This window comes from Ambystoma mexicanum, chromosome 1q, assembly GCF_040938575.1.
Source record: "Ambystoma mexicanum isolate Mex_15411 chromosome 1q, UKY_AmexF1_1, whole genome shotgun sequence".
Taxonomy (NCBI): Eukaryota; Metazoa; Chordata; class Amphibia; order Caudata; family Ambystomatidae; genus Ambystoma; species Ambystoma mexicanum.
The window spans coordinates 1190908953-1190936655 of NC_090922.1; the positions used below are offsets into that span (position 1 = coordinate 1190908953).

The 27703-nt window shown below is 43.3% G+C and overlaps 1 protein-coding gene across 1 annotated transcript in view; it reads right to left on the reverse strand.

The window, feature by feature from the left end:
- LRRC7 (leucine rich repeat containing 7) overlaps positions 1 to 27703 on the reverse strand; it is a 3010809-nt gene that overhangs the window by 1686586 nt on the left and 1296520 nt on the right. The window contains exon 7 of the mRNA XM_069641926.1: positions 23318 to 23396. Coding sequence (XP_069498027.1) covers positions 23318 to 23396 — 79 coding nt within the window. The remainder of the gene's footprint in view (positions 1 to 23317; positions 23397 to 27703) is intronic.

Sequence of the window (27703 nt, forward strand, 5' to 3'; positions counted from 1 at the left end):
TCATACCAAGAGTTGAACTTGGAGGTAGGATTTAGACGTATTCTCATGGCAGGGGTAAGGATGTCCAGAGTGTTGGAGATAGCAAGATGCAAGTTAGAGAAGGCTGTGTCTGAGTGTAAGTCAGCCGCAGGAGTAGGAGGAGCAGAGAAAGTAGAGGCAAAGGCATCCACTGACACACGCTTCATGGGCCGAATGACCGGGAACATAGGCAGCAGTGCTGGGGTGGGCTTAAAAATAACCTGAAAGAGAATTGATAAAGAGGATTAATGGAGATTAAGGATTGAGTAAGAGAACTGATGAGGATTTAGACTTGATTAAGAGTATTCATAATGGAGAGAGGTTTAAGAATTGATATTGAACTGAATGCGATGGATTATGAGAATTGATAATGAACTGAAAAAAGCATTGAGGGCTTAAAGATCATATAGAAGATATTAATTTCATCTAGAAGATTCAACACTTTGAGAATGTATGATTTGCCAAGATTTGGCGACTTAAAGTTCATGTTTATTCTTTATGAATAGCATTAAAAATGCCATACAATATTAAAGATGAAATAAGTATATTACGAGGCATAATGCGCATACGCATCCACATATATACATTTGCAATTAATATATTAATAACTAATAGTTAATTTAACATTGAATATGAAATTGATCAACTGTAGGCCAGAGTTCCACAATGCCTAGCCTCTTATCCTGAACTTCCTACACAGCATAGGAGCAAAGTTCCTTACAAAATGTTCAGCATTCCATGCTGAGTAAAAGCATATAAATGGCCATTGGTTATAATCTTGAAGATAACTGTAGAACAAAAAATCAGTCACGGTTTTATCTTTTGCTGCATTCTTAGCAGGCTGGAAATGCTTACCTCTCTCACCAATGTTTTAATACAGGCCATGGTGAAACATGTTATGTGTTCTTTTCCACAAGACCCCCTCCTTTCCACTTGCCAGTTTAACAAGTTCCTTTGTTAGAAACCGTAAGAAGCAACTGATGAATGATAATGTTCCAGGTCTTCATTTAGGGGGGAGGAGAACTATGGTGGTTGTAGCTAACCTAGAAGGATTTGGACACATGGTAGACATGTATGAATCTTTTATTCAAATAATAAGAAAACATGTCTATTCTTACCCTACTGCTATCGGGAATAGTCCCTACCTAACAGAACTAAATAAGGATGCTTGTCTGTCAGTAAGAGTCCAAAATGAAATGCCCACAGTCCAAAACCTTACTTCTAACTTTCCCTATAACTAAAAGGATTAACAAAAGATTGCTAGTTTATATTCTCTTTAGCACGTTCCCTTTTGGCCTCCAGGGCTTTCTCCACAAGAAAAGTTTGTTATCTTTGTGTTTTCAAAATCAGTCAATAAGTAATATTGCTCCAAACTCTCAGATTACTCATGAGCTCCTGTAGCTCGTAGTGCACATTTCCTGCTAATGTGTCCTGATATTTGCCAGACTTCCCGAGGACCTTATTGTCTGTTTTATTTTCCTTCTGAAAATAGTTGTTTATGATTCTACCTCATATTTTCTGTTCGAGGTTGTCCTTGTACTGAGTTGTCTCTATTAGGACTTGGTTTCCTTTGTTCCTTCTTTTCCATATAGTGGATCCATCACTCCGAGGGCCTTTCCACTGGTTTACCGATCTCTTGTTCTCTTCTAATGGTGGGCTTTGTACTTAAACATAATATCGGTTGACTTTCACAGACTTTTTTTAAAATGCTCCAATTTACGACAGATGTTATACTTGGTAACTTCCTGTGATATTCTCAGTACACACCAACGTGATTGCTCAGCCTTTCACCTTCGTTAGTTTCATATTCATTCTGTAGTCTCTTACCTCCCCCTCTCTTGTTCTACCCCAGTACCTTCATTCCTGGGGTTTAGGTTCCCGGGGTCGGGCTTCACTCTGGTTTCACTGTGAAATCGCTCTGAGTGTATGTGTAACCTGGGATGCCCTGCAGTCACGTGCAACAGAACGGCTGCAGACTCCCAAAGGGGAATGACTGGTCCGTCTCTCATTTAGGCCTGCAGGCCCACACTGTGTGACCAAGGGCCTTCAGGCCATGATGCCGTGGGACCCTCGTGCCAGTATGGTGGCAGAGGTGCGCATGGTTATGGGTACGGCTCGCCCTTCCCCCACTAAAGACCGGTTGTCCCCTGCTGAACCCCCAGAGGCACTGGTCCTCTCGGGTGCTGATGGATGCCTAGAGCCCTATGCACAAGTAAACATTGTGTATGGGCCATGTCTTGTGCATGCTTTCGTTTGCTGAAAACCAAGTTTCATGCTTTTTAAAAAAAAACCTACAATTACCTTCTAAACTATCAAATGTTTTCCCATAAAACATTTTTCAGTTCTAATCATATGCCTTTATTCTTACAAAAGCACTTAATTGAATTACATTTTTTGACCTTTAACCATAACCCTTTATAGATTGTTCAATTAATGACACATTTTCCAAATGTTATAAATTATTGTAATATTGTTTGCCTAACCAGTCATGATGACGATGAAAGACAAAAGGCATACTTTGAACTTAATATTTGTTGTAAAAAAATAACAAGATATATATGAATGGCGCAAAAAATAGAGATAATAGAATAAAAAAAGAAGTTAAGCAAGGGCACATCAATAGTGTCCCTTGGGTAATTAGAGCCTATGTGCTTGCTTTCATGAACCATAAGACCCCCAAGCTTCTAACGCAAGGAACACGCTCCCTAGAGAATGTTAGGCAGAATCCTGGGCAGTGCCCTTAGGGACCACTACACAAGATTAAGACTACAGGTGGTAGTACAATTTCACGGTTCCATGTAATAATGTCCCCTCAAAAATATCGCCATGCAAAAATATCGCCGAAAAATGCCAGTTTTTTTGTGGGGACATTATTGCATGTCCCTATATATATCATCACCCATATAATATCGCCACAACCTTTTCCCAGCGATATTATATACGGCAACCATATATATGGGGATAATATTACCTGATACCAATTTCACCTATGGTACAGCATGTGCTGCACAGTTAGAGTGGTAGCAGTAGCGGAGCAGCCAGACTTATCTCAAGAGCAAATGAGCAATAGTAGAGATTACACAAAGGACTATAATTACCGTGACTCAAGCAAACACTGACTCAAGGTTTCTGGTTAAAAATGTAAGTACATTTATTTTTAAACCATCTGTTCATAAAACACTTCACTTCAATTAAATTAAAACCACATTTCAAATATACTACACACAACCAATTCCCCTTGTGCAGTTCAATTCAAGGTAAGTACATTGGATTTGACGGACCGGTGTTGTGATACAAAGACATTACCGTGGGTTAATACGCGATCACTTTTTGACAGTAATGACAGTTCGGTCTTACTAAAGAAAGGCGCACCCACGAGAAGAAATGTTACCGAAGTCAAACACACTTAGCACAACAAATTAACACAAGAAAATAGGGGATAAAAATCATAGGCAATACTTTTGTCAAGGCAGATAGAATCAGAGGATACTTTCTAAAACGTAGATAAAAGTCAATAGGTCTGCGCCAGTGTCAAATGGGACAGGGGTCCTGTTGTTGAGGATCACAAGGCTAGAACAGTTCACGATTCGAGATTGCCAGGAGTACTTAGATATTGTCGAAATGGAGGAAAAAGTTATAAGAGCTAAGGAAGATGAGGACAAGCCTTTGGTGAGGAGAAAAGGGTTCACCCTAGTTCCTCGAAGTCAGACACAGTACCTTATTTGTTTGAAGAAAAGCTGGTGCCAGGGCAGTTGTTATTGGTAGTTCCTGCAGACTCACGGTTCCTGGAGCTTCAGTCATGGGGACAAGAAGGACGACGCCTGGAGCGATCTGCACTACCCAGGGATGAGGCCAGAAGCAGCAAAGCAACGGTGAATAAAAGGTATGCTCCTTTAAAACAGGAGAGGCTCTTCAAATGGCTATACGGGCCACTGCAGCTGTGTGTAGCGATTTTGACAAAGAAGAGGCTATAGAAGGTGAGCTGGTTGATCCCACCAGGCTCAAGGGAAGAAGACTCCGGACTGGATCTTCTCTTGTCGTTGAAGGGTAGATAGCTCAGGACTGCAGCAGGGCTTCACCAGGACTCGAGAGTTGCAGCAGCCGCCTTCTTCTCTGCTTCTCTTCGGTTCTTTGCAGTTCCAGTGGCTTAGTGACTCCGACTTCTAGCCCAAGAGTCCTGCCTTTTATGCAAAAATCCCCCATTCACACAGCCTGGCTGTCAATCACTCAGCAGGGGGGTTGTCCGGGCCGGACAACCACCTCAGCCAATCAATAGAAAGTGCGACTTGGGTCTCCAAGGAGATCCTGTGCAGGGTGTGACTAAACCCCTCACTCACATTCAGCCCACCTAGACACCCAGACACCAAAGGAGGGCTTCTGGACAGAAGCCCGCCAAAGGTCGGCGAACAAAGAAGGCAAACCTGGTTTGCCGCTCAAAGTAAAACACAAGAATGATTTTAACAAAAAGAAATGGCGATACAACCCGACCGGAGCCAAATTAAAAAGTATTTGGTCAAGCAGGTTTAAGTTTGAGGCTAATACAATAGCCTAAAACAGTACCACGTTTATATAATATAATCGCGGTAGAAAAAATAGGGTAGGTACCACTGCCACCAGCTAAGTCTTAGTGTTAAGGGAGCAAAACAAACTCCAAGAGGCGCAGACAAAAAGGAGTAGGAATTAACCCTTTCCAGTACTCCATGTAAGATGGGGTGTACTGGGTCCGCAGTTTAAATGACTACATAAAGTAAATGGCAACTTTACCTGTTTCTGGGGGACAGTAGTCAGCTCCAGAAAAATGGAATCAGTGGGAAGTCTTAGAGACAACCCTGTGTCACTGCACTGAAGGTGCTGTGTAACACAAACAAAAAGTTGGGCTCATGGAGTGGTGTGGCTCCAGAGCCCAAGATCACACAAACAGTTCAAATACACATGGCAAAACACATGTAAGAGTGGGAAAAAGGTTCACACTCTTACCAGGTGGGAAAAATAAAGCCCAGAAATCCAGCAAAGCAACAGAGGGACTCACTAGGTAAGAGAAATTACCCATAAATGAGGATTCTCCCTAACAGAGAACAATTACAATTTCGTTCAAATCAATATATCTTAATTGTTACTGACACAATACACTACAAATTAGAGTTAGTGCAATAAAATAGTAACTCGCTTAAATGGCATTGGAGGTGGGGTTGATGGAGTTCTAGGGGCTGACATGCTGTACCCCCATCTTAACCTGTGCGTTAAATAAGTCACGATGAGCCTCATATCAGCCAAGTGGAAAGGCTGTGGCCAATGAATGCAGGACACATAATTAATGAACCCCCACAGCCTGCCAGTGATGCTGAACCTCTTAATTCAAAGAGAACCGTTTCTTACTCTGGAATTTGGTAAACGCTGCCTTCATGCGTCTCTAATCCTCTTTGGATTAGATAGAGGAATGGGGACATGGAAGGCCTATCCCAATCTCTTGATCGATATTTGCAGTATGTGTTCTTTGTAAGCAGGGGCACAGCAAGGCAGTGCATCCTTATCGTCCCCCTCCACTGATCGGTCGTTGCAGCCATTTGTAGCAGTAAGCAATACCTTGCTCAAAGCTGTGTTGCAGTCTATCCATCCCAAGGAAAATTACAACGTAATAAAATGTATGCTAAAAACTGAAGCCCCAGGGCAGAGATGATCACAAAGCAGTGACATGAGCTGCACACAAAAGAAATATCTATACGAATGCACACACTTAGGGTCGTGTTTGTGTAGTCATTTTTCCCCCAGTGGTGTTTTTCCAGTGTTTTCAAACATGTTAATCTGTGTTTATCAATTTTACCCCTCACCAATACCAATTGAAATATGTATTTTACAATGTATAGAAAAATGTAGTTATTATTGTTAGTTTATGGCGTTAATTATTCGTTTGAGCCAGAATCGAACACACAAATCAAGGGTATGCTCATCCTGTTCTGTTTATTCCTTTGCACTGTGGATATTGTAGTCCTGTATTTAAAACAGGCTATAGGTAAGACCCACCTGCCATGGATCGAGCAAGTTGAGATCCCAGTCCAGCTGAAGAAAAGTACCAGTAGTATCTGCATCCAAGACAACATGCCCCATGCCATGTGGGGAAAAGGGAGCCCCGTTCTTGACTATTAGTCACATTCTGGGACTTACTGAAAACCGCAAATTCCAGACAGTAAACAACGAAAACAGAGCTGGATATAAAGAAATATTAAACAAAAGCCAATGGTTATTGTGATGTGTCAGCGCAGCGGAGCGCAAATGTTCCTCTGCTCAGCCTTGCATGATCTCCCTAGCACCCAAACCCATGCCCTTACACCAGGATATACCCCACTGGATTAATTCAGTGCCCCCTTTCATGAAGACCCACCTGCAGCACAGTGCTGCTATTCTGTCACGGCATGCCATGCTCAGAACCTCGCAGCAGAGCTCTGTATTACTGCCAGAATGTCATCTAGGTACCCAAAAGCTGTCTGCAAACCACGGACAGCTTTGTGCTTTGCACGGTGAAGGCTGTGTGGCACAAGGGGACCTATGCTCAGCAGACATGGCTATTTTGCAAGGAGTGTATGCTAAGTGAACGGTCAGATGGACAATGCCACCCCGTCAATTTGGCACTAATGACATCTGCAGCAGCACTCCCGTTACACTGCAATCACCCCTTATTGTGTTTGCCAATTCCATTTCCAGCAATATAGCTCAGCCAGTCAAACGGTCACCCCAGGCATCTGTATTTAGCCTGCAGGCTCAGGTTAGGTCCTGGAAGTGGCAGCTCTATCCCTCCCTATTGCACGCCGCACTACCCTCCGCCACTGCTGTAGGATTGGCTTCCGTCCTCGCTGCTGTGGAGGCAGTCTTTTCATTGCTCCACGTTTTGCTCCGACGCGCAGATCTCACACGCACCCACACTTGTTCACGAATCCCACAGCCTGCAGCACATTACGTTCTCCTATCAGTTACAGCTCTATCATCTTCGTAATCAATTCACTCTACAGGACAGTTGCGACCATCATTTTAAAAAAAACTGCAGGAGCATGACTCGTTTATAAAACACATTCATAGCATAGCACACTATATCAAATGTTAATACACATCATTGCTTCCTATAACGAGTTCCCCACATGACTTTACTAAAGACAAGTTTTGGGTTTCTCACCAATCATTTTCAGAAAGCATATTTTTGAATAAATTAGACATTATTGTATCTGCAAACTGTCACTGCAAACCAGTGGCGTAACACAAGCTCTGAGGGCCCCCCTGCAAGCCATGCTCAGGGGGGCCCCCCCAACTCGGCAACAAATCACGAGTCGCGCCACACTCTGGGCCGCCCTAGATTACCATGCTTGCACAATACGCACAAACGTGTTGCTGAAGGGGTATGCCACACACTGCACTAGGAGAAAGATATAAATATGTGTTTTAATGCAATATACAGCACACTTTCTGAGGGGGAAAATTGACTAAAAAGCCAGTGTGTTTGCTATTGTTGTGTAGGGTAACAGCAATCCAAAACGTGCAAGTCACCAACAGTGCACATGAAGATTAATGCTTTGCTATTAAAAATGCCATGCCACAATACAAACATGTCCAACTGGCTGCACAATGTAGACCAGTGTAGACACATAATAACATTACAGTAACATTTAGACATACCTAGACTGGTTGCACAAAAATGCCAGTCGAAGCAATAAGACTCATTAAGAACACAGCACACATTCAAGCCTGCGTCTCTACGACCTCTAACAACAAAGCCAAACTCTTTAAAATCTGCAAAGAACTGGCCAATCCTGTTGCGGTTTCTACCTCTCCGGTTCCCGCAACAGGCCCTCTGTATGGCTTTGGCCTCTCGCTTCTCCGCTAAAGCTCAGGACATCCTGTCCACTTTCTCCTCTTCCTCTCTCTCTTCCTCTCTCGGCCCCCTTTGGCCATCTCTCCCTCTCCTCCTCCTTTCTCCTTTCTCTCTAACACCTGACAAGGTTTCTAGACAAGTCCCATCCATGGAAGTGTCATCGAAACAGGTGCTCGACTGCTCCTCCAGAACCATCAAGGACCACATTGACACGATCCAGCCTTGTCCAATTTCTGTAATCATTCTTTTGGCACTGGAACTTCCCCTCTCCCAAATTCTTGGAAAGCTGGCCAACTGACAGCTTACACTCCACACTGAATCTGTTGGTTGTCTCCATGACCATCAGTCTGGCTCAAGAGCTGCCAGAGCCACTGAAACTGCTCTCCTGAACACCTGTGAAGATCTGATCTCTAACCTGGATTCCAGCATTCCTTCTCTCCTCATCATCCTGGAACTTTCCTCTACTTTTGACACGGTCAACCACGCCATCCTGATCAATTGACTATGTGAGAACCCGGGCATCATGGATCAGGCCCTGGAGTGGCTGACCTCCTTCCTCTTGGACCGCCCCTCCCAGGTAAACTTTGTCCCGTTCACTCCGTCACCTCTCTCTACATGTGGCGTTCTCCAGGGCTCTACCTTCTCACCCTGGTTTTTCAACCTATACTTGGCTCCTTTGACCTACCTCATCTCTACCTTCTCCTCTAACTTAGTGTTGTGCGGATAACACTCCGCTTTCCTTCAGGCTCCCCTCAGCTCGCTTATTCCTGGTGTCCTCTTCAACTCCACTCTCTTTCTCTCCTCACATCTCGGACATCGCCAAGAAATCCCACTACCAGCTGCACCTCCTCAAAGGGACTCTTCCACTTCTCACTTTCCACCAGAAGCTCACGGTCTCCAGAGCTCTGGTTCTCTCTAGGCTGGACTACTGCAACAGCCACTTTCTCAATCTGCCTTCCTCTACTCTCCGCCCTCTGCAACTAATCCAGAAGAGGACTGCGAGACTTATCCTTGGCCTTAAGCCCAGGGACTGTATCTCTCCAGCCATGAAATCTCTCCGTTGGCTCTTGGTGGCTGCAAGGATCAAGTTCAAGATCCTTTTCATTGTCCACAAGGCTTTCTGGGGCTGGTATCTGCACTACATCCAACGCTGTCTTCCAAAATACCTTCCTTCTCAAGCCCTAAGGGTTAGATACTTCTACAGGCAGAGAGTGGGGGGAGAGATAGATCCTTCTCCCCTGAAGGCGCCTCCCTCTGAAATGGCCTCCCTGACCCTCCCAAACTTGAGCCGGACCACCTGAAGTTCCGGAAGCAGCTCAAAACGTTCCTCTTCTCCTCTGCTTTCTCTCTCTCCCTCCCCTGCTGACCTACCTGTCCGCTGTAGCAACTGGTTGCTTGGCTACCCTCTGTCTCACTGAGTCCAGGCTCTTTCTTGATCAGTCACCCTTGCACTGCCTCCAGGCCTACCACGCAGTTAGGGGCTGTAACTGTAACCCTACAGTCCCTTGTTCTCCTTGCACTACCCAGAGCCGCGCTGCCCTGGCAGCACTTACTCAGTGCATTGCTGCCCTGTTTTCCCCTCCCCTCTCCCTTTCCCCTTGCACTTCTTGTTCTCGATCTGAATGACGCAAGGCTTAGTAAGATCATTTGTCTTGTCCTCCCTCAGTTTTCCTTCTCTCGTCTTGTCGTGACTAAAAACACTTGTGTACAGGTGCATGATATATGACTTATCATATTATCATTTTATCACAGATGCCCAGAACAATATACAGTGCCACAGTAAGAAACGGCTAGACTGGCAGAACCCAAATGCCAGTCTAGCCAGGTAATTACACTTAGCAGGATTGCTTTATAAGAAATGCCCAGTTAAAAAAGTCATACCAAACTGAGGAATGACTAGACTGGCTGCACCAAAATGCCTCTCTAGCCACTAATACCACATATCATGCCTGCTTAGCATGGACATGGACGACCATTATGATTTATTGCACAACCCTACACCCCCCACACATCTCTTCTCCCTGCCATCCCCTACCCCAACCTCCAAAATCAGCTCATTGGCCCAGAATTACGTCCACGTCCCTCTTCCTTGTCCCAGTGCTTACTTATGAGGCTCCTTGCCTCACTGGTAAGTACTAGAGGAAGAGTGGGACTAGGAGTAATGAAGATTACACGCAGCTAAGTCAGGCATTACCTTCATGTACCTCTACCTTATCCCAGTGCTTGTGTATGAGGCATAGTGCCTCATACACAAGTACTGCCTCATACACAAGTACTGGGATGAGGAAGAATAGAAGATTACCAATAATTAATCAAGGCATTAAACACAAGTAGTGGTGGAACACCATTGAGCTGACTGGGCTTCAGCACTGCCCCCCCTAGCCCTCCCCACTGAAATTGTGGGCTATGTTGACTTGACCTGGCTGACCTTCAGAGCAACTGCCGGACAGAAAAGGACACAGATGTTAAACAGCACCTGGGTTTTGCCATTAACAAGGGCCCAGCCCAGCAATTACTAATGTACATCATTTCACTGTTAGTACCTGCGTTCAAATGCCACATTTTTTAAACAATTGAAATTGTGATGTGGGTTTAGTACTTGCATGCCAGGGGAGTGATTGGAAGGGTAGAGCGGAAACAGGAGACCAGTCATTCTCACAGCAGCCCATAAGTGGGTGCTTTCAGACCTATGGGAGAGAGTTAACTGCTTGTAACATTGAAGCTGCACTAGAATAGTCTCATTAAAATGCGTAAAGAAGTTAGAAGCCCCCACACAAATAAGTTTGTTCCTCCCCACCAAACGTGAAGTTAGCACCTCTCCTAACATTTGAAAAGTTAGCCCCCCTGAAAGGTAGGTTTTGTTGCGCCCCTGAACACAAGCACACACCATTAACCATATATACGCACGCACACCCAGCCATCCATATATTTAAGTGTGCACCCTTTCACCATACAGGCACACCCAGGCAGCCACCCGTACATTTAAGTGTGCAACCTTTCACCGTACACGCACACCCAGCCACCCATACATTTGTGTGCACCCTTTCACCATACACTCACGCAGGCTGTCACCTATACATTTAAATGTGGACATTTTCACCATACAGGCACACCCAGGCAGCCACCCATACATTTCAGTGTGCACTGATTCACCATACACTCACACAGGCTGTCACCTATACATTTAAATGTGGACATTTTCACCATACAGGCACACCCAGGCAGCCACCCATACATTTCAGTGTGCACTGTTTCACCATACACTCACACAGGCTGTCACCTATACATTTAAATGCGGACATTTTCACCATACAGGCACACCCAGGCAGCCACCCATACATTTCAGTGTGCATCCTTTCACCATACACTCACACACGCACACGTCATGGGTTGAGGGGAGCCATAATATTTCAAAAATACATTGGGCCTCATTAGAACCCTGGCGGTGACGGTATGAACGGTGCCGGTAAGGCACTGGCACCGTTCATACCGTCCCGCCGCATTACGAGTTCTGCTCGCGGGTTCCTGACAGCTCGCCAGGTCTTACCTGGCGGGCTGTGTGGCGCCCGCGAGCATAACTTGTAATTGCGCCGGCACCGTTATCAACGGTGCCGGCGCAACCATGCTCCCCACCCCCATTCTGCCCTACTAAGCAGAATGGGGATCGGGAGCCCGACAACACCGCCACCCACAAATGGGCAATTACCGGCCCATTCATCTTGTAATGGGCCGGTTATTGCCCAATCACGGGAGGTGGTGCCGGTAGTGATCATGGCGGTAGCCGTGCCTACCATACAGGCACGGCTACCGCCATGCTCGTAATGAGGCCCATTGTTTCTTTTTGGAAGTCACTCTTACTTCATAAAGAAAATATTTCCGTTAAGGACTGAACCATAACGGAAATAATTTCTTTACGAAGGCAGAGTGACTTCAAAAATAAACTATTTATTTTTGAAGTCATAGGGCTTCCCCCACCCCCATGACATGGAGGACTCCAGCCTAGGGTCGTCTTGTCATGGGGTGGGGGTAGCTACTAGACTTTTTGTATTCACTCTGCCTTCATAAAGAAATTATTATGCAGAGAGAATTCAAAAAGAAAATGTAAAAAAAAAAAAAAAGATTTTTTTTTTTTTACACTCCAAGTGGGGCCCCCTTCCAGAACATTGGTTGCGGGGCCCCCCGCACCGCGGGGGGTGGGGGGGACCCTGTTACGCCAGTGCTGTAAACCAGGATCTTTGTGCTACAAAGGAATTGCATGACATTATGCAATGGTGGTGAATGATCACAGTAAATTATTGATGTGAGATTTCAGCTTTATCCTGAATATACGAGCGGATGCAGATCACAATGAGATTGGCAGAGCATTCGCCTATCCATGTCTTCATATTAATTGAGATGAGAGTGGTGATATCCTGGAATCACAGTTGGTGGGAGAATTTGTTAGACAAAAGTATGGTACCATTGCGAATATGGTTTTATCTAACTGCCACGTAGATCGTAACCAGTGCAGAGTGGCCAAGGCCAGAAATGCATAGTAGCCTGGCAGACAAGTAGTCAACCCGTTTCAGTTTAGACATTTGACTAGCTATAAGACCAAGCAATATACTACTACCAAGGTCAGCTCTCGACCAGATGAATGTGCTTAGGACCAGGACCTTTGTGAGAAAAAGAAAGATGGGGACGCAAATGCCTGAATCGTTTCAAATGAAAGAGGTTCAACTCCCAGATGAAATCTGTGGTGGGAGAGTCAGTTCTTTGTCGATCAAAATGTCACGGTTATCTAGTACATGAGAGTTGTCAGGGCAAGGAACAACTTGGTCAGGCCATTGTGCAGGGCTACACTGATTGAGTCGACAATATACAGCAAGTACCTCTGTCTTTCCTGGGTTAATACTGAGGTAGTGGTTATGTATCTAGTGTTTAAAAGACATGAAACGTTGCTTTAACGTAGAGGTGAGCGATGAGCGGTCACCAGTAAGTCTGACACAGATGTGGGTGCCATATGCATAATTAAAACAAAAGCCAATATGCTGACCATCTGCATCTTCATCAGGGATATGGCAAACATTAAAACGAGCGGAGCAGAAGTAGAGCCCCGGGGGTACATGCAGGTTAGTTTCCAGTTAGAGGTGGTGAAGGGAGATATTGATAGTGACTGAGTTCCTAACATCAGAAAGTACTTTATCAAACCTAAACGAAGCTCAAACAGCTAGTTGATTCAGATTAATTGCTTATAAAATGGACACATCTTGAAAGCAAATTAATTTTGGATAATAAAATCCATGTTTTTCATAAAAGAATTACATATAAGTGAATGTTTTCTATGTAGCAGTTGCTACTGCAGTTCTGGCAGTTGTATTGCAAATATCAGGATCACGTTTTAGTATTGCTCATTTAAATGAAACGCTATCCCTTGTCCTCAAAAGCATAGGTGAATGAGCTTTCTGCAAAAGTTGCAATTAAATAAAGACTTGAATTGGTGATGGTAGGTTGGTGTGTCTTCAGGATTCTTTAATATAACTTAAAAGAAAATATCTCTCTTTGCTGACACCAGGCTGATCAACAAACATATCATAACTTGTAGCCTTGGGGAAACGTGCTCCGTGTCCAGCCCCGGTCTTGCTCTCACTCTGCAGCTCCCTGTGAAGACCCCACGCTCCGTGACACGCCACTTGCAGCGTTCTATTGTGGTGAATAGCCACAGCCACCTCATACATCATCCCCAATTGTCATTAATAAAGGTCATACTGACTGAACCTTTTAGAAACCCATCATCTTCTTTTTGGCCTCTCTTAGTCTGACGGGATGTGCCTTTCTCTCCCATACCATCCCATACCATTCAGTGTTTCCTACATTTCTCTTGGACTCTTCTCATCTGTCCTGAATGGTTCCTTCTTCTTCAGTTGCTAAGCGGTTTTGTTCATTTGTTCTGTATGGAGAGTCATTATAGGTTCTTGTCGGTGGTCCCTCGTCGCATGCTTCCATTCTTTTCTTTCGCTGGTAGATCACTACCCTGGCCATGTTCCATTTATTGCCACCTTTGGTTGTTATGGTGTTCTTGTGTATGTGTGACTGTCACTACTCGACTGTATTTGGAAGAGGTGTTCCTGTCCTTTTGGGGCATTCGTATTTCCACTACTATTTCCCTACCCTGATCTTTGTAGCTGATGTCGCATTACGTGCGTTGAAGGTTTCTCTTTGGCGCTGTTCAGTGCTCGTCACTACTCTCAAGATCCGTGGTATGTCCATTGACAAATCATCGCTCCTGTGGTGTGTACATGCTGGATTCAGTTTCGTGTTGCCCTTTTGTCTTCTCATCAATTGGAACAGGGTGACTCCCATAGCAATACTCATTGTTGCTCTGTGGGCCGATATGGTTTTCTGGGCTGATTCATGGCATTCGGGATTGCACGCTAAGGCTTAATGGATTGCTTCTTTGCACATACGATTTGCCCGTCTCACCTGGCCATTTCACCTTGGGTGGTAAAGTTTCAGACACATATGCTTTATATTGTTGCGTTTCAGGAAGTTTACCATTTCTGCCAAGACAAATTGAACATAATTGTCTGAGGACATCCTTCTCCCCTGAGAACCCCTGTGAGTGATTTTATGGTCGAAACAGCGGTCATTTCTTCCATAAATTCCACCTCCAAACACGTAGAGGTATAGCCCACCACGACCAGTGTATATTTTTGTTCAGTGGGCATATGGAACATATGGCCCATTGGCCCAATGAAGTATATACCCAACTTTTGCCAGGGAGGTCTGCTTCATTCTACAGACATCATGGGTGGTTTGCGGGTAATGAGACCCTGGTCACCTTCCTTACATGCCACACATGAAGTGATGTGTCTCTCCATGTCGCTGTGCATGCCAGGCCACCAGTAAGACTCTTCATGTCAGTCTGTATTTTGGTATAAGGGTGATGTTGAAATGGAATATTCTTTTCTGATGGCCATTCTGCTTTTGTGAGTTCCGCTATTAGCAGAATTATGTTGTTTGATTTAGTGTGTGCTGATATGGTTTGAGCGCTATGTTGCTCCACATCCTGGATGGATGCTTTGTCGCAGTCACTTGCATCCCACTCATCACCCAGCGTGTAGGGCAAAAGACCTATGGACAGGCAATCGCCTATGAATTTTGCTATTCTGGCACATTTGAAATGGGGAGCGTACATTCTTGGAGCATAGGGGCAAGCCTGGCTAGTCTTTCTATTACTTTATTTGTACCTCCTGGTCACAAAATGAGAATGAGAGGCTTGTGGTCTGTGTGAATGACCTTGACCATTTGTAATTTCTGATATGTTCAGTTGCCCACACACACGCAAGCATCTTCTTCTCAAAGGCGGCGTAATTATGGTCAGAGTTGTGAGAGCTCTAGATGCAAAAGCTATGATGAAATGTCCATCTCTCTCCTTTTACATCTGGAAACCACTTTTTCCTGTTTGTTGTAATGGGTGTATCCATGGGTATGATTGACGTTGCACATGTACAAATAGGGCTATGCTTGAATTGATGAAACTTGTAAATACATTGGGGTTGTCAAACAAGGAGTATTCTGGGGCTATTATGGGAATGTCAACCTCGAAAAATACTGTGAATGACAAACTGGGTATATCCTTGGATTTAGCAAATCTTCAGGTTGTGGAACTGGGACATTACTATTTATTTCATTGTAAAGCGCCTAAACCCAAGAGCATCAGAGCGCTGTTGTAATCAGGTTACACATAAAGTTGGTTTCAACTGGCAGTTTGATTTCCGCTACAACAAATTATGCAAGCACCCTTTTCCAATTGATGATTGTCAATTACAGGTATGCCAGGATTATCATAACAGGAATATACTGAGGTTGGAAAACTGGGAATACATCAGGATGTCAAAACAGTGTTATACGGGATTTTGAAACTAGGAATATACTGGTATTATTATTCTGGGATCCATTGTAACTTTGAAATCTTGGAATATCCTGGGACTAAGGCAATTGCACCTGGGACTACTTTCATGGCAACAATAGATTGGTAGGTCTGTTACTAGCACAATAATAAAAAAAACAACAACATATGGTTATAGTTGGTGTAATGACTATGCTGGGTGTCGGTTTCAGTGCTATTATCAGGGTAACATGCAACTAACAGTGCAGATGCAACGAGGCAATTTGTGCTGAAGTTGCAAGGGTACAGAGAAAGCAATTGTGTGTGTGTGTTAGCGCACGCACAGTGACACATTTGTGCTGTTATTAGTGCCAGTGCTACCACTAGAAATTAGGTGGTCATTGTGCCATTTTGCAATAATTAAGATCAGCACAACTCGGGTAAAATCTCCAGCAGTAAGACAAGTGCTACCTGGGTCGTTGCCGCACTGCTACAAAAAGCAATGCATGTATGCTAAGAAGTTCCCAAAATGGAAAGCTGTCAGCGACCCATCCAGGAGGGCCAAATAAGGACTTGCAGGCTGACTGAGGCAGGCTGGGCATGGCTTTCTAGCCCAGCTAGCCAGACAGCAGAGTCTTTACTGCAGTGTCCACCCCCTACTATCCATTGTTGTCCATCTCGATTCTAGACCATGAAAGCAAGCATTAGCCTTCCTACTTCACGGCATCTACAGCATCAATTAAAACCTGCGGGCAGAGGTCATCAAGGTTGGGCAATGATGGCTGAACTGAACACAATTGAAAAGTGCCCAGGATATGCTGATGTTTAAAGTTGTAATGTGGGCATGATCTAATTTAACAATGATGTAACAGAGTGTAAAACATGAGGACCCCCTTCTTATCAGGTATTTTGTTGCACATATTTTTAAAGCTAATGAATCACTTACCGACCATCTATATGAACAAATATTACAAATTGTATTCAAAATATATCATCAAAAGAGTTCATAATCTTTTTTGAAAAATTCATTACCACTGTAACTATTTAAAAAATATAAAAAATACATAAGTTCAAAATATGCACAACAAATGCAACAAAATACAAAGAATGCAACAATAAATGCGACAGAGAAGACTAAACTTGCTACAGAAAATGTATGAAACATGAGAGTACTTGTTGTTGAAAAGAATATCTTTGAAAACGAACACAAAAACATGACACGGATTACCCAACACACATGGAAGAATAATGTGGATCAAAACAATAATGAAAAACCTACAGCACAATAAACATTTATTTAGAAAACAATGGTTAAAAGATTTTTTATATGAAATAAACAAAATGCACGAAGCAGACTAATGCAACTGTTAATTGGCAGTTCATATGCCCAAAACGTTTCTGTTGGGCAGATTTGTAGTTTCATTCATTCTTCTGTGACATTATATGTAGTATACTGAAAGTGGTGATCTTCACAACAATCTGCAATTCAAGAACACAATTCTATTTATGACCTGGAAGTGTTTGTAAAATACCTTCCACAAACACTTTTAATGTATTATTTCTTCAAAATAGCATTGAGGAGATTCTTGCAAATTGATGTAATGATGGCTTTTTGCACATTTTAGGAATGATTTAGGGGCTACATTCATGCAACACTATTGAGTATGGAATTATAAAGGCCTACATCTAAATGCCCTCCTTTCAATTGCTAATGAAAGTGCTTTCTTTTTGGAATGATGCTTAATTGTCTATGCAATGTTATTACCGATAAGTGAAAGCTACAGGAGTGCCACAATTCAATCAACCACTAATTCCAACTAGATCCGGAAAAAATGATGAAGTCCTAATCATATTAAAATGACCTCAGTTGCACATCTGATACTAAAAACAAAACGAATCAAATATTACATAACTTTTTGATTCATGGACAATCAAACTAAGATATTTGAACCTAGGCCACTGTGGATAGACTTCATGCAGTCAAATGAGAATGCTGCCAGTGAGCGATGCGAGTGGCCATTTAAATATGGGTTACTCGGATTAGCCAGTACACAGTCAGACAATAACCCAAGGAGGGACACACACGAGTGCAGGAGTTGCTGATTGCTAGCTTCCTTTAGAGACAGTCCTGCCTATGATATGATCGAAGATACTGATTAAGAGCACAACACAATATTTGATACCGGAATACTTCAAAATAAGAAGCAACAAAGAGGATACAAAGCAAGCCCAACCAGGCTCAAATTTCTTTTGTTTTATTCATTTAAATGTCAAACAACATAGTGTTAAATTCTTAGTGAAGTGGGCGAGAGGAAGATACGAGTTTTAAGAGCTTCTGAGAAGTAAGCAAGGTTAGGGACAGAGCAAAGGAGTAGGGGAAGGAATTCCATAGTTCGGTGGCAAGAAGGGAGAAATACCTAAAACGGCATTAAGCAAAAGTAGTGTGAGGAACAATTAGAAAGAAAGGAAGTCCAGAGTTGAAGACCAAAGAGGAAGAGAGGGAGAGTACACAGAAGCAAGAGAGGACAAATAAGGAGGGAACAAGATGGTGGACATATTTGAAAGCAATTTGCAGGAAGTGAAAGTTGAGATAAGCTGGGAAGGGGAGCCATTGGAGAGAAGCTAGTGAAGGAGAGTTGTGGGAACAGGGAGAGAGCAGAAACAACAGAAGAATAGCAGATTTTAAGACAGAGTGACGTGGAGCCCTGTGGCTTGAAGGCCAAGAAGAAGCCCAAGAAGCAGCGAGAAACTGAAGTCATGAAAGGATCATTGCAGGAATCTTAGTGGCAAAAAAGTGATAATGGGCACATGTTAATAGTTTTAAGGAAGAGCTTGGTAAAAGGAAGGCATGTCAAGACTAGCAAGGATGTATGTGTGCTTAATAGAAAGAGGAAAGAAACCAGAGGAGAGACAGTTTTAAAGATGTCAGGAATGGGAGAAGATGACTTAACCTTAAACTAATGAAAGAAGATGGCAAAGCATCACAGAGAACAGCAGTAGTGTTAGCATTTGGGAGTAAGAGACTGAGAAAGTCTTCTGAAAGGGGAGACAGAAGAAAATGGGAGGCAGACATCAAGATAGGAGAAGCTGGGAAGAGTTGAGCATAGGTTATTAATTGCAGAGGTGAGGTATGAGTCAAGATAAGATGCAGAGATTTGCAAATAAGAGAATAGATTCGAGCCTGGGCAACTAAAAGCTGGTTAGGGAGGGGCAAATAGATGAGGAGGAAAAGAAGAAATAATCCAGGGTTTATTGTTGATTTGCATAGCACAAAGAATGTCAAAATCAGCAAAGGACTAGAGGGAAGAAAGTGCATTTGTGATCCATCAGGCAAGAGTTCTGCCAACGATGCTTCAGTTTTCTAAGCAAATAAAGAGTTGGGAGTTCCCCAGAGTTTCAGAGATTTACGGGAGGAAGTAAAAACGGAGAGGAGATATAAAGCATCAAGATAGGATAACGCAGCATAGGATATTCACAAAGAGGATATTGAGAACAGATTTCACTGTTTATCCTCCACATTTCTTCATTAGGTAGTGACAGATTTTGATGTGCCTGTCTGTGTGATTCTATGCAGCAACTGACCCATCCGTGTGACTCCAGTCACAGTGATTCTTAAGTTACAGAAAATCGTCTTGCACTCCTCCATTGTCTGCAAAGAAAGAAAAGTTACCAAGTATGCATTCTCCTCTATGGTTCGAAAATAAAGACAGTTTATTGGAAATACACACCCTCTTCTGTATACAAGAAAAAAAAGTTATGTACCACATGCTGTCTGCTTTGCAATAGATGTGATGGGATACCTCTGCTGGGAATTCAGAGAGGTTTAGCATGTGTGGTGTTTTGTGGTGTTTTGAGATATTTGCATTGCAGCCATTTGCGGCTTCATCCCCCAAATCACTGTACCGAATGTGTCCATCGCACATTGAAAAACTGTATTTAGATAAATAACATTTCTGCTAATACAAAATAAGTTTTACACGTGACTGAAGTAGTTATGTCAATTTCAGCACTGTGTGGGGGTGTTGAATGATTTAGGGTTCCACAGGGGATGAAAGCTGACCTGAAGCAATGTTTTGTAGCTGACTTGGCTTCAAAAACTTCAAATGTGTTAGGGGCCACAAGCCAACAAAATTTGGATGGTTCGAGTTTTCCACGAACTAGTTCACCCAAGCCCTTGCACTAAAGATACTGGTAATCCAAGGTTCAGATGACACTTCAGAACAATTCTTTTCAGCAGCCTAGGGCACAGTTTTCCGACTCCTGTGTGTGCACAACAGCACGAAGAGGCCGCATGTTTCAGTGCATGCATATACATAAACCTACTCACTCATTCACCTCAATGCAATTATTATTATTTGGATGAGATGACCTAGGCCACATCAATGTACAGTAATGACATTGGGCTTCTTCGTAAAGCCAAGTCCAACACATAGGGCAGTCAGCTCATAATATTATGCTGAAACCCCTACAAGCACATACAAATTAAATGGTCCTCCTATTGTAAGGTGTTTGAAAGGTCTGGAATAGCTCAATTGTACAGTCACTTCATAATACCAGGGTTAAACTGCCAATGAAGCAATTACATACCTTTTAACTGATACATATACATATTTGACATGCAATCCTTTAAGAAAATAACTCCCACCAGCCCTGTACTGCAAACCCCAACCCTAAAACATGACTTTTTATATAAATGGGATACTAAAGCATTCTAAAAAGGAAAGTACACATATTTGGTGAGCATGTGCATAAACGATGATGTCCTACGCCCATTAGTCACCAGCTTTACCATTTCCTCAATGTTATCATTCGATGACACTTAATTTTAGTACGTCAATGTTCCTATTCTGTTTGCAATACATGTTTATTGGTGTTGTGCTATTTGAGACAAATATGTGTGCAAATAGGGAATCATCAGCACATGCTATCTGATTTTAAGAAAGGATGAACGAACTCACTAGGGCCTCACTGAAAAAAATAGTAGGATTCCATTTTTAAAACACTACAGTGCCAATATGTCCATTTATTATTGAGTTCTTGACACTAAAACTGATCACATGCATGATATTTCTATGTACTTAAAAGACAGTAAGAGAAATGAATGGAATAAGCAGCAAAGCCCTTCGTGTGTGCTATATGATATGATATGGCATTTATAACGTACCTATGCACAAGTGTTTCAAGGCGCGATGAGGCAAGGGAGGGGGAACCAGAGGCAAGACAAAGACAACGATCTTACTAGGCCAGGTGACATTGAGATTGTGCAAGTGCAGGGGAGGGAGGAAGGGACAGTGCGGGGGGAAGGGGAAGGGACAATGCAGTACATAGGATCAACACTAATACAAAAATAGAATAAATAAAGTAATAGGTAAAAGTGCAGCCAGCTATTGGCAAGTGCAGAGGTAAGTGCAAACATCAAGTGTCAAGAGCTGGTGGGGGCTATAGGGATACAGTGCAGTGGTTGCCCGGGAGGCAGTGCGGGTGTGCAGCTGGTGGGGGAGGGGTCCCGGGCTCGAGATCAGAAAATAGCCAGAAGACCAGTGCAGGTTCAGTCAGGGGTTCAGCGGGGGAGAGGAGGAGAGAGAGCAGAAGCAAAGAGGAAGGTATTGAGGTGCTTCCGTAACCAGAGATTGTTCTCCTCAAGTTTCAGGGAGGCTGTTCCAGAGGGAGGCCCCAGCCGAAGAAAGAGATCTACCACCAACTCGTTGCTTGACCCTGAGGGAGTTGGAGGCTGATGAGCGAAGAGCTAGAGAGGGAAGATATTTAGGAAGAGAGAGTTGAAGGTATTGAGGCCCCCAGCCCCAGAAGGCCTTGCGGACAATGCAGAGGGTTTGGAACTTAATCCTCGTGGCCACTGGGAGCCTGTGCTGAGATTTCGGTCCTGGAGGGATACAATGCCTGGGCATGAGGCCAAGGGCAAGTCTCGCAGTCCTATTCTGGATGAGTTTCAGAGGGCGGAGAGTAGAAGCAGGCAGATTTAGAAAGAGGCTGTTGCAGTAGTCCAGCCTACAGAGAACCAGAGCTCTGGAGACAGTGAGCTTCTGGGGGAAGGAGAGGAAAGGAAGAATACCTCTGAGGAGGTGCAGCTGGTGGTGTGACTTCTTAGAGACGTCGGAGATGTGAGGAGAGAAGGAGAGTGTGGAATCGAAGATGACCCCAAGGCTTTTTGCCTCACAGGTGGGAGAAGGAAGAGGGTCAAGGGAGGCCGGCCAGAGAGTGGTAGGAAAAGAGGGAGTGGGTGTGCCGATGAGGAGAATCTCAGTCTTACTGGCATTAAGGCAGAGATCATTGGCAGCACACCGCTCCTGGATAGCAGACAGTCGGAGATGATAGAAGGAGAAGAGGTGGCGGGAGGGGGCCTGAAAATGTGCTGAGTGTCGTCTGCATAGCACTGAAAGTTGGGGTAGAGAGTGGCAATGTATATATATATCACAGAAGACTGAGGAGAAATTGTGTTTTGATGCTTGAGCCATTATCAGGAGTATTTTCATAATGAGGCACAACACCACGATAAGCCTTCTGTAAATGCCATATATAGGGCCTCATTCCAAGTCAGGCAGTCCGGTAAACAAGTGTTGGTATTCGCAGATACTGGCACTTTACCGGACCTTCCCACTACGGGTTTGCCGGTGGGGCAAAGCTGGAGGGAAGCCAGGCGCCCTACTGGCTAACAAAGCCCTCATTACACATAAAATCCCCTCATGGAGTCCTGTAGGACTCCATGAATGGAGATTTTTACTCCGTCCCTCCAGCACTCGTAATGTGGCAGCAATGCCGCCGGACCGAGTAGCGGAAACGGTAACAGCTTTTGCCGGTATCCTGGCAGGTTTACTGCTAGGATACCGGCAGGGTTGTAATCAGGCCCATAGTTCGGATTCTAAACCTGGAAGAGTTATTGCAGATTTGGTGTAGATGTTCTCACTGAGAGGAGTGTTTCTGCCCCCTCCTCCCACCTGTCTCTGTGTGCGGCTATCTCTTTTCCCCTCCCCCCTTTTTTCTCTTTGTAGTATACAGTGTTTTGTATGTAATGTGGCTTGAAAATGATTATCAACAGGTCTCAGGGATGATTCACAATGAAGATTCTGGTAGCAGCTCTTACTTCCTCTTGACCTAATCCTGATGCGATTCACAAAGAGGTTTCCAGCTGTAACTCTGACTTACCTCCATGAAAGAGAAGAGTATGTGAGGAGTAATTCAGTTACTGTACTAATGTCTTTGTAATTCGAAAAGTAAGAGATATTTCTGGGCACTTCAATGCGAATAAGACGCTCTATATTCTTATTCTCTATGTGTAATTGGCTTGTGGGATTTATTTTGTTCTGTAATGTGCTCAACTGACGTGCACGTTTTCTTTTGTCTTCTGTATAAATAGGTACACACCAATTTTCCAAGTTATCAGCAGATTATATTTTGTTCTAGTAGATGTTAGTATAGTTACTTGCATGATTGCACGTAGCCCTACAAGTAACTACAACAGTGCCAATAAATTGTTACGGGCCTCATAGGCTGGACAAGACTGTCTTTGCATTTTTTTAATCAATAAATACATATATTAACATATTTCTACTTACTTAGAAATGGGGTTCACGCTGGCCTCAATAATTGCTAAACACTTACAGCACTTAATATTTTCAGGAAATTCTTGAATACCTGAAAGATAAACGTGACAAGTTGAAAAAAACTTGCTGCGAAATTGTTCCTCCTGTAAGTGACAGTTCCCTACATGTTTACCGAAATGTATCAACATCAGTTACTATTGTACACCTTTTATTTATTGAAAGCCAGCAACACATGTAAAAAAATCGATAAGTCGAAAATCGTTCAAACATTGATCAAGAAATCAAACGGGACTAAAAGCTGGAGCCACCTTTGCATGGGGCCATTTGAGCTCAGCCGACACATTATGTTTTAATATAACATCTTGGATAAGATGGGGGGCACCATTCCAATTATCAGACAATGCACTGTACAACAAATGGAATCCAGTGATATATTCCAACACTATTTACAAACTAAGATCATTCAAAAAAAGCACTTTTACATCTACAAAAAGAATCACAAACCCCATGCACGACTGAATCTGTTCCCTCCAGATCACAAGCCATAAGACAACCTGCCACAGTAGAAAGCTGACCCCCCTCACCTCCTAGAAGGGTAAGATCCCCTCCTTATTTAGTATACACATAGAGTCATGCCTTAGGTAAAGCCAACAGTGAAGGGGAGAAGGATAGCATGGAGGTTCCAGAAATGTGTCTACACAAATGAAGACACAAAAACGTGACGCTGTGTTTATTTGGCATGTAGGCATTGCAGCCTGGCTGGCTTTCACGTGCTAATGGTGAACTTCCCTTGGTTGCTGAAAACGAAACGATTTAAAAAAGGCCAAGCAATCAAATGTACACAGAACATACGACTCAAATAGAAGTCAATGCAGACTGGACAGAGCCCAACAAAGGTCAAATATAAATTAAAATTTAGCCTCAACCACTAAGTGAGCAGTGGAACCAAGTAATAACTAAGGTGGCAGTAGCAGTATCAACTTTCAAGAAAACTAATGGATGGATTACCGAGTCAAAATAACCCATTGGACACTGAATATATCACTGTGAAAGGAGTACTCCTATTAATGCAGCAGTCTTTTTAATCACTAAACGTGAAGACGGGTCAATGCCCAGCCCAAACTCGGAGAACTGGGTGAATTGAGTGAAGGCATCACCCACGACTAATGATAACTGTCTGAGTTGGCCGTGCCTAGGACCACTGTGTGTGTGTGTGGTGTGTTACAAATGATACAGTAAAACTCGGTGGGGCGGCTTACTTTATCTGGTGATAGAGTGGAAGCCTGAAGAGGTGGTGCACTTAGGCGGCCATTCATTGTGAATAGAACAATCATGGCACCTGAAGAATTTGTGTAGAGAGGCAGACGTGTGCATCATAAATAGAACCCACCCCCTCACCTCCGACATATTGGATGAAGGACAAGAAGACACTGTGCATGACACCAGGTATCATTCACAGCACTGAACATTCAAGAGCTGTAAAAAAAATCTGACAGGTGTAAAGTGATGACATAAGGAAAAGACACAATGACGCACAGAAATGGTATGAAGATGTAACTGAAGTAGCAAAGTAAACATATATACAAGTGATATATACAAAGAAGATAATTAGCTAGGTGAGTAGTGAATGTACATACGCAGAAACGCAAGGTAGGTGAGACATATAGGAGCTTGCTGCAGTAGAAAGCATAATGTGAGTAAAGCGGCCATGAAATAGACCACAGCTGCAGAGCTAAAAGGTGCAGGGAAACAGCTTTGTGCGAGGAACACAGAATATCTGTTTGGCTAAGACTAAAGATGACACATCAAGAAAATTGCAAGGTACAAAGGTAGTCAATGAGGCTAAGCTATCAACAAAGAATACAAGTGTCAAGTATTGAACAATTAAAGTGACACAAAGCATATGTGACACAGAGCAACCAAGTCTCCAGAGGCGGAAGAGGGTAATGACACTTGACATAATTGAATCAAATAGCACTAAATAGAAAGGCAAGATGCAAAAAATCATGGTTTCTTCACATGTGGTCCAAGACCAGAAAACAAGGCCTATTCATAAGCTGCATATGAAGATAAAAATGTAACTTAACTCCCCTTAAAGTTCCAGGGAAGAAAACATTCAGCAAGGTCAAGTACAAAGAAGAAGCCTTGGCTGAAGGATTGGCTGATGAGTGATGGTAGACTATTGGGCAAGTGGGCAGTAGTCGGACGTGCTCTGCACCTGGGTTTCGTTTTGCTTACATGCTGTTAACAAGCCGAATGTCCAAGGTTGGAAGGGAATGCCAGATGTGAGATGGGCCATTGGGAATGCCAGGTGATTGGCGGCCCCGGGCCCTGATGACATTCCCCCAATGCTTTTTAAGCAGGACACGGATTTATAGGTGGACCCACTGCTGACCCTCTTTCACATTATCTACAGCTCACCAACTATTCCCACTACTTTTTTTTTTTTTTTTGTTCAATTAAATACATTTTATTTTTGTTCAGTTGCATGTATCTTTGTCCACACATGCCAACACGACTTTTCAACTGGTAAGTGTAATATGAAAATCTGGATTTGTTATTTATATATTATTCTGTTTATTAAATTGTTTAAAGCAAAAAAAACCCAGTACCTCGTATTAATATAAACCAAAGAGGCACTATTGCCAGTTGTTTAATATAAAGCAGCTTCTACGTTAATGAGGTGTCTATTCTCACTTAATTCTCTGGAGATTTTATTTATTCTTTTTCTTATAACATTACCTAATGTAGAAACTTTAGATAACAAAAATGTAGCCATCATTAACACTACTTGAAAACAGTCTATCATCATCCCCATTTTCAAGCAGGGCGATGAGTCTGACCCAAAAAAGCACAGACCCATCGCCCTCCTCGATGCTTCCAGCAAAATATTTGCTTCCCTTTTTTCGAGAGATCTCTCCAAATATGTTAAGCAACTCAACCTCTTGTTCAAGTTTCAGGTGGGCTTCAGAGCAGGAATGAGGACTTCTCTATATGGTACTATCATCTTGCACCTCTCACCGGCAGTTGAAAAGAGGGTGATGGGCACTGTCTATATGGCGTCAATTGACATGTCCAGCGCCTTCAACACGATCAGCAAAGATACTCTTTGGATTAAGCTTCTTAACTGGATGGTCCCCCTGAAAATTGTGCAGATTCTGGCAGCACTGCACAGGGAGTCATCTTTGAGGGTGAGGCTGATGAAAGACGGGGCAACTTTTTCCCCTGTCCTCACGTTTGTGGGGCTGAGGCAGGGCTGCATGGTCACACTGAACCTCTTCAATTTGAATGTGTCGGACATTGCAGTTCTGTGGGAGGCGGGTAACATCAATCTGGTAAAAGTTGGGCAACCTAGTCTTAGACTGGCTCGCCTTTGTCGATGATATCATTCTTTTTGACAAAACCCCAAGTGGCATACAGAGAAAACTTCAACTCTTCTTTCGTTATGCCGTTCAGAACAACCTCCAAGTCAATAGGCAAAAATATAAAGTGGTTACCTTTTCAACTAAGAAGAGTCCTAACTTGCTGCTTGAAGGTGGGAGATCATCCTATTCCAAGTGTTGGATTAATGAGGTACCTTGGGTTCAATCTTACAAATCACCTTTCCAGGGGGGCTTGGATTACCCACTTTAAAGAGGGATTTGTCACCCTACTGGCTAAAATGAAGCGTATTTACTCCCAACTCTGTTGTTATTCCCTGGTCCCCTTGATCAGGTTCTATCTACAAAATATTGAACCCATAATCCTTTATGGCTTGGGTATAGTCTCCTTTGACTTGGGGGCACCACTTAATATCTTACAGGGGCAGTTATGGAAGAGAACGTTGGGCTTGAATAACTCTGTACCAAATGCTGTGGTTAAGCACAAGTTGGGATTAATTTCCCTGGTGGCTAGAACCGTATGGAAAAATCTGGCCGAGTATGCTAAAATGTTGAGGCCTCCAACTAATTCCTTATATCAACTCCAGGTGAATCATCGGCCATGCAATCAGCTATCACCCTGATGCAGTTTAAGCAGTTTAAGCACGACATGTGTGGCATACTTACTCGGATAGGCTCCTCGTGGGAGGAGCTGAGCGAGGTGCGGGAGTGGTCAAGGGCAAACTTTATTCTGCTGACTGGGTAGAAACTGCCGATATACTGGGTAACTTAACTCTCTATACAGAGTATGCAAGGTTTAGAAGAAAGCGAGGGGCTAACCTTATGAACGTGTCTTCATTTCTTGCAATTTCGCTTAAATCAGTTTACAAACCTGGAAAGGAGGTTAAATGGTACAAGACATTAACTCACAAAAACTGTTGATTCTGTAAATCCAATATGGTTGAAACGTTAAAACACATCATCTTGACTTGCACCGCTTTTGGGCAGCCTCAGCTTCGTTACTTGGGCAAAGTCTTAT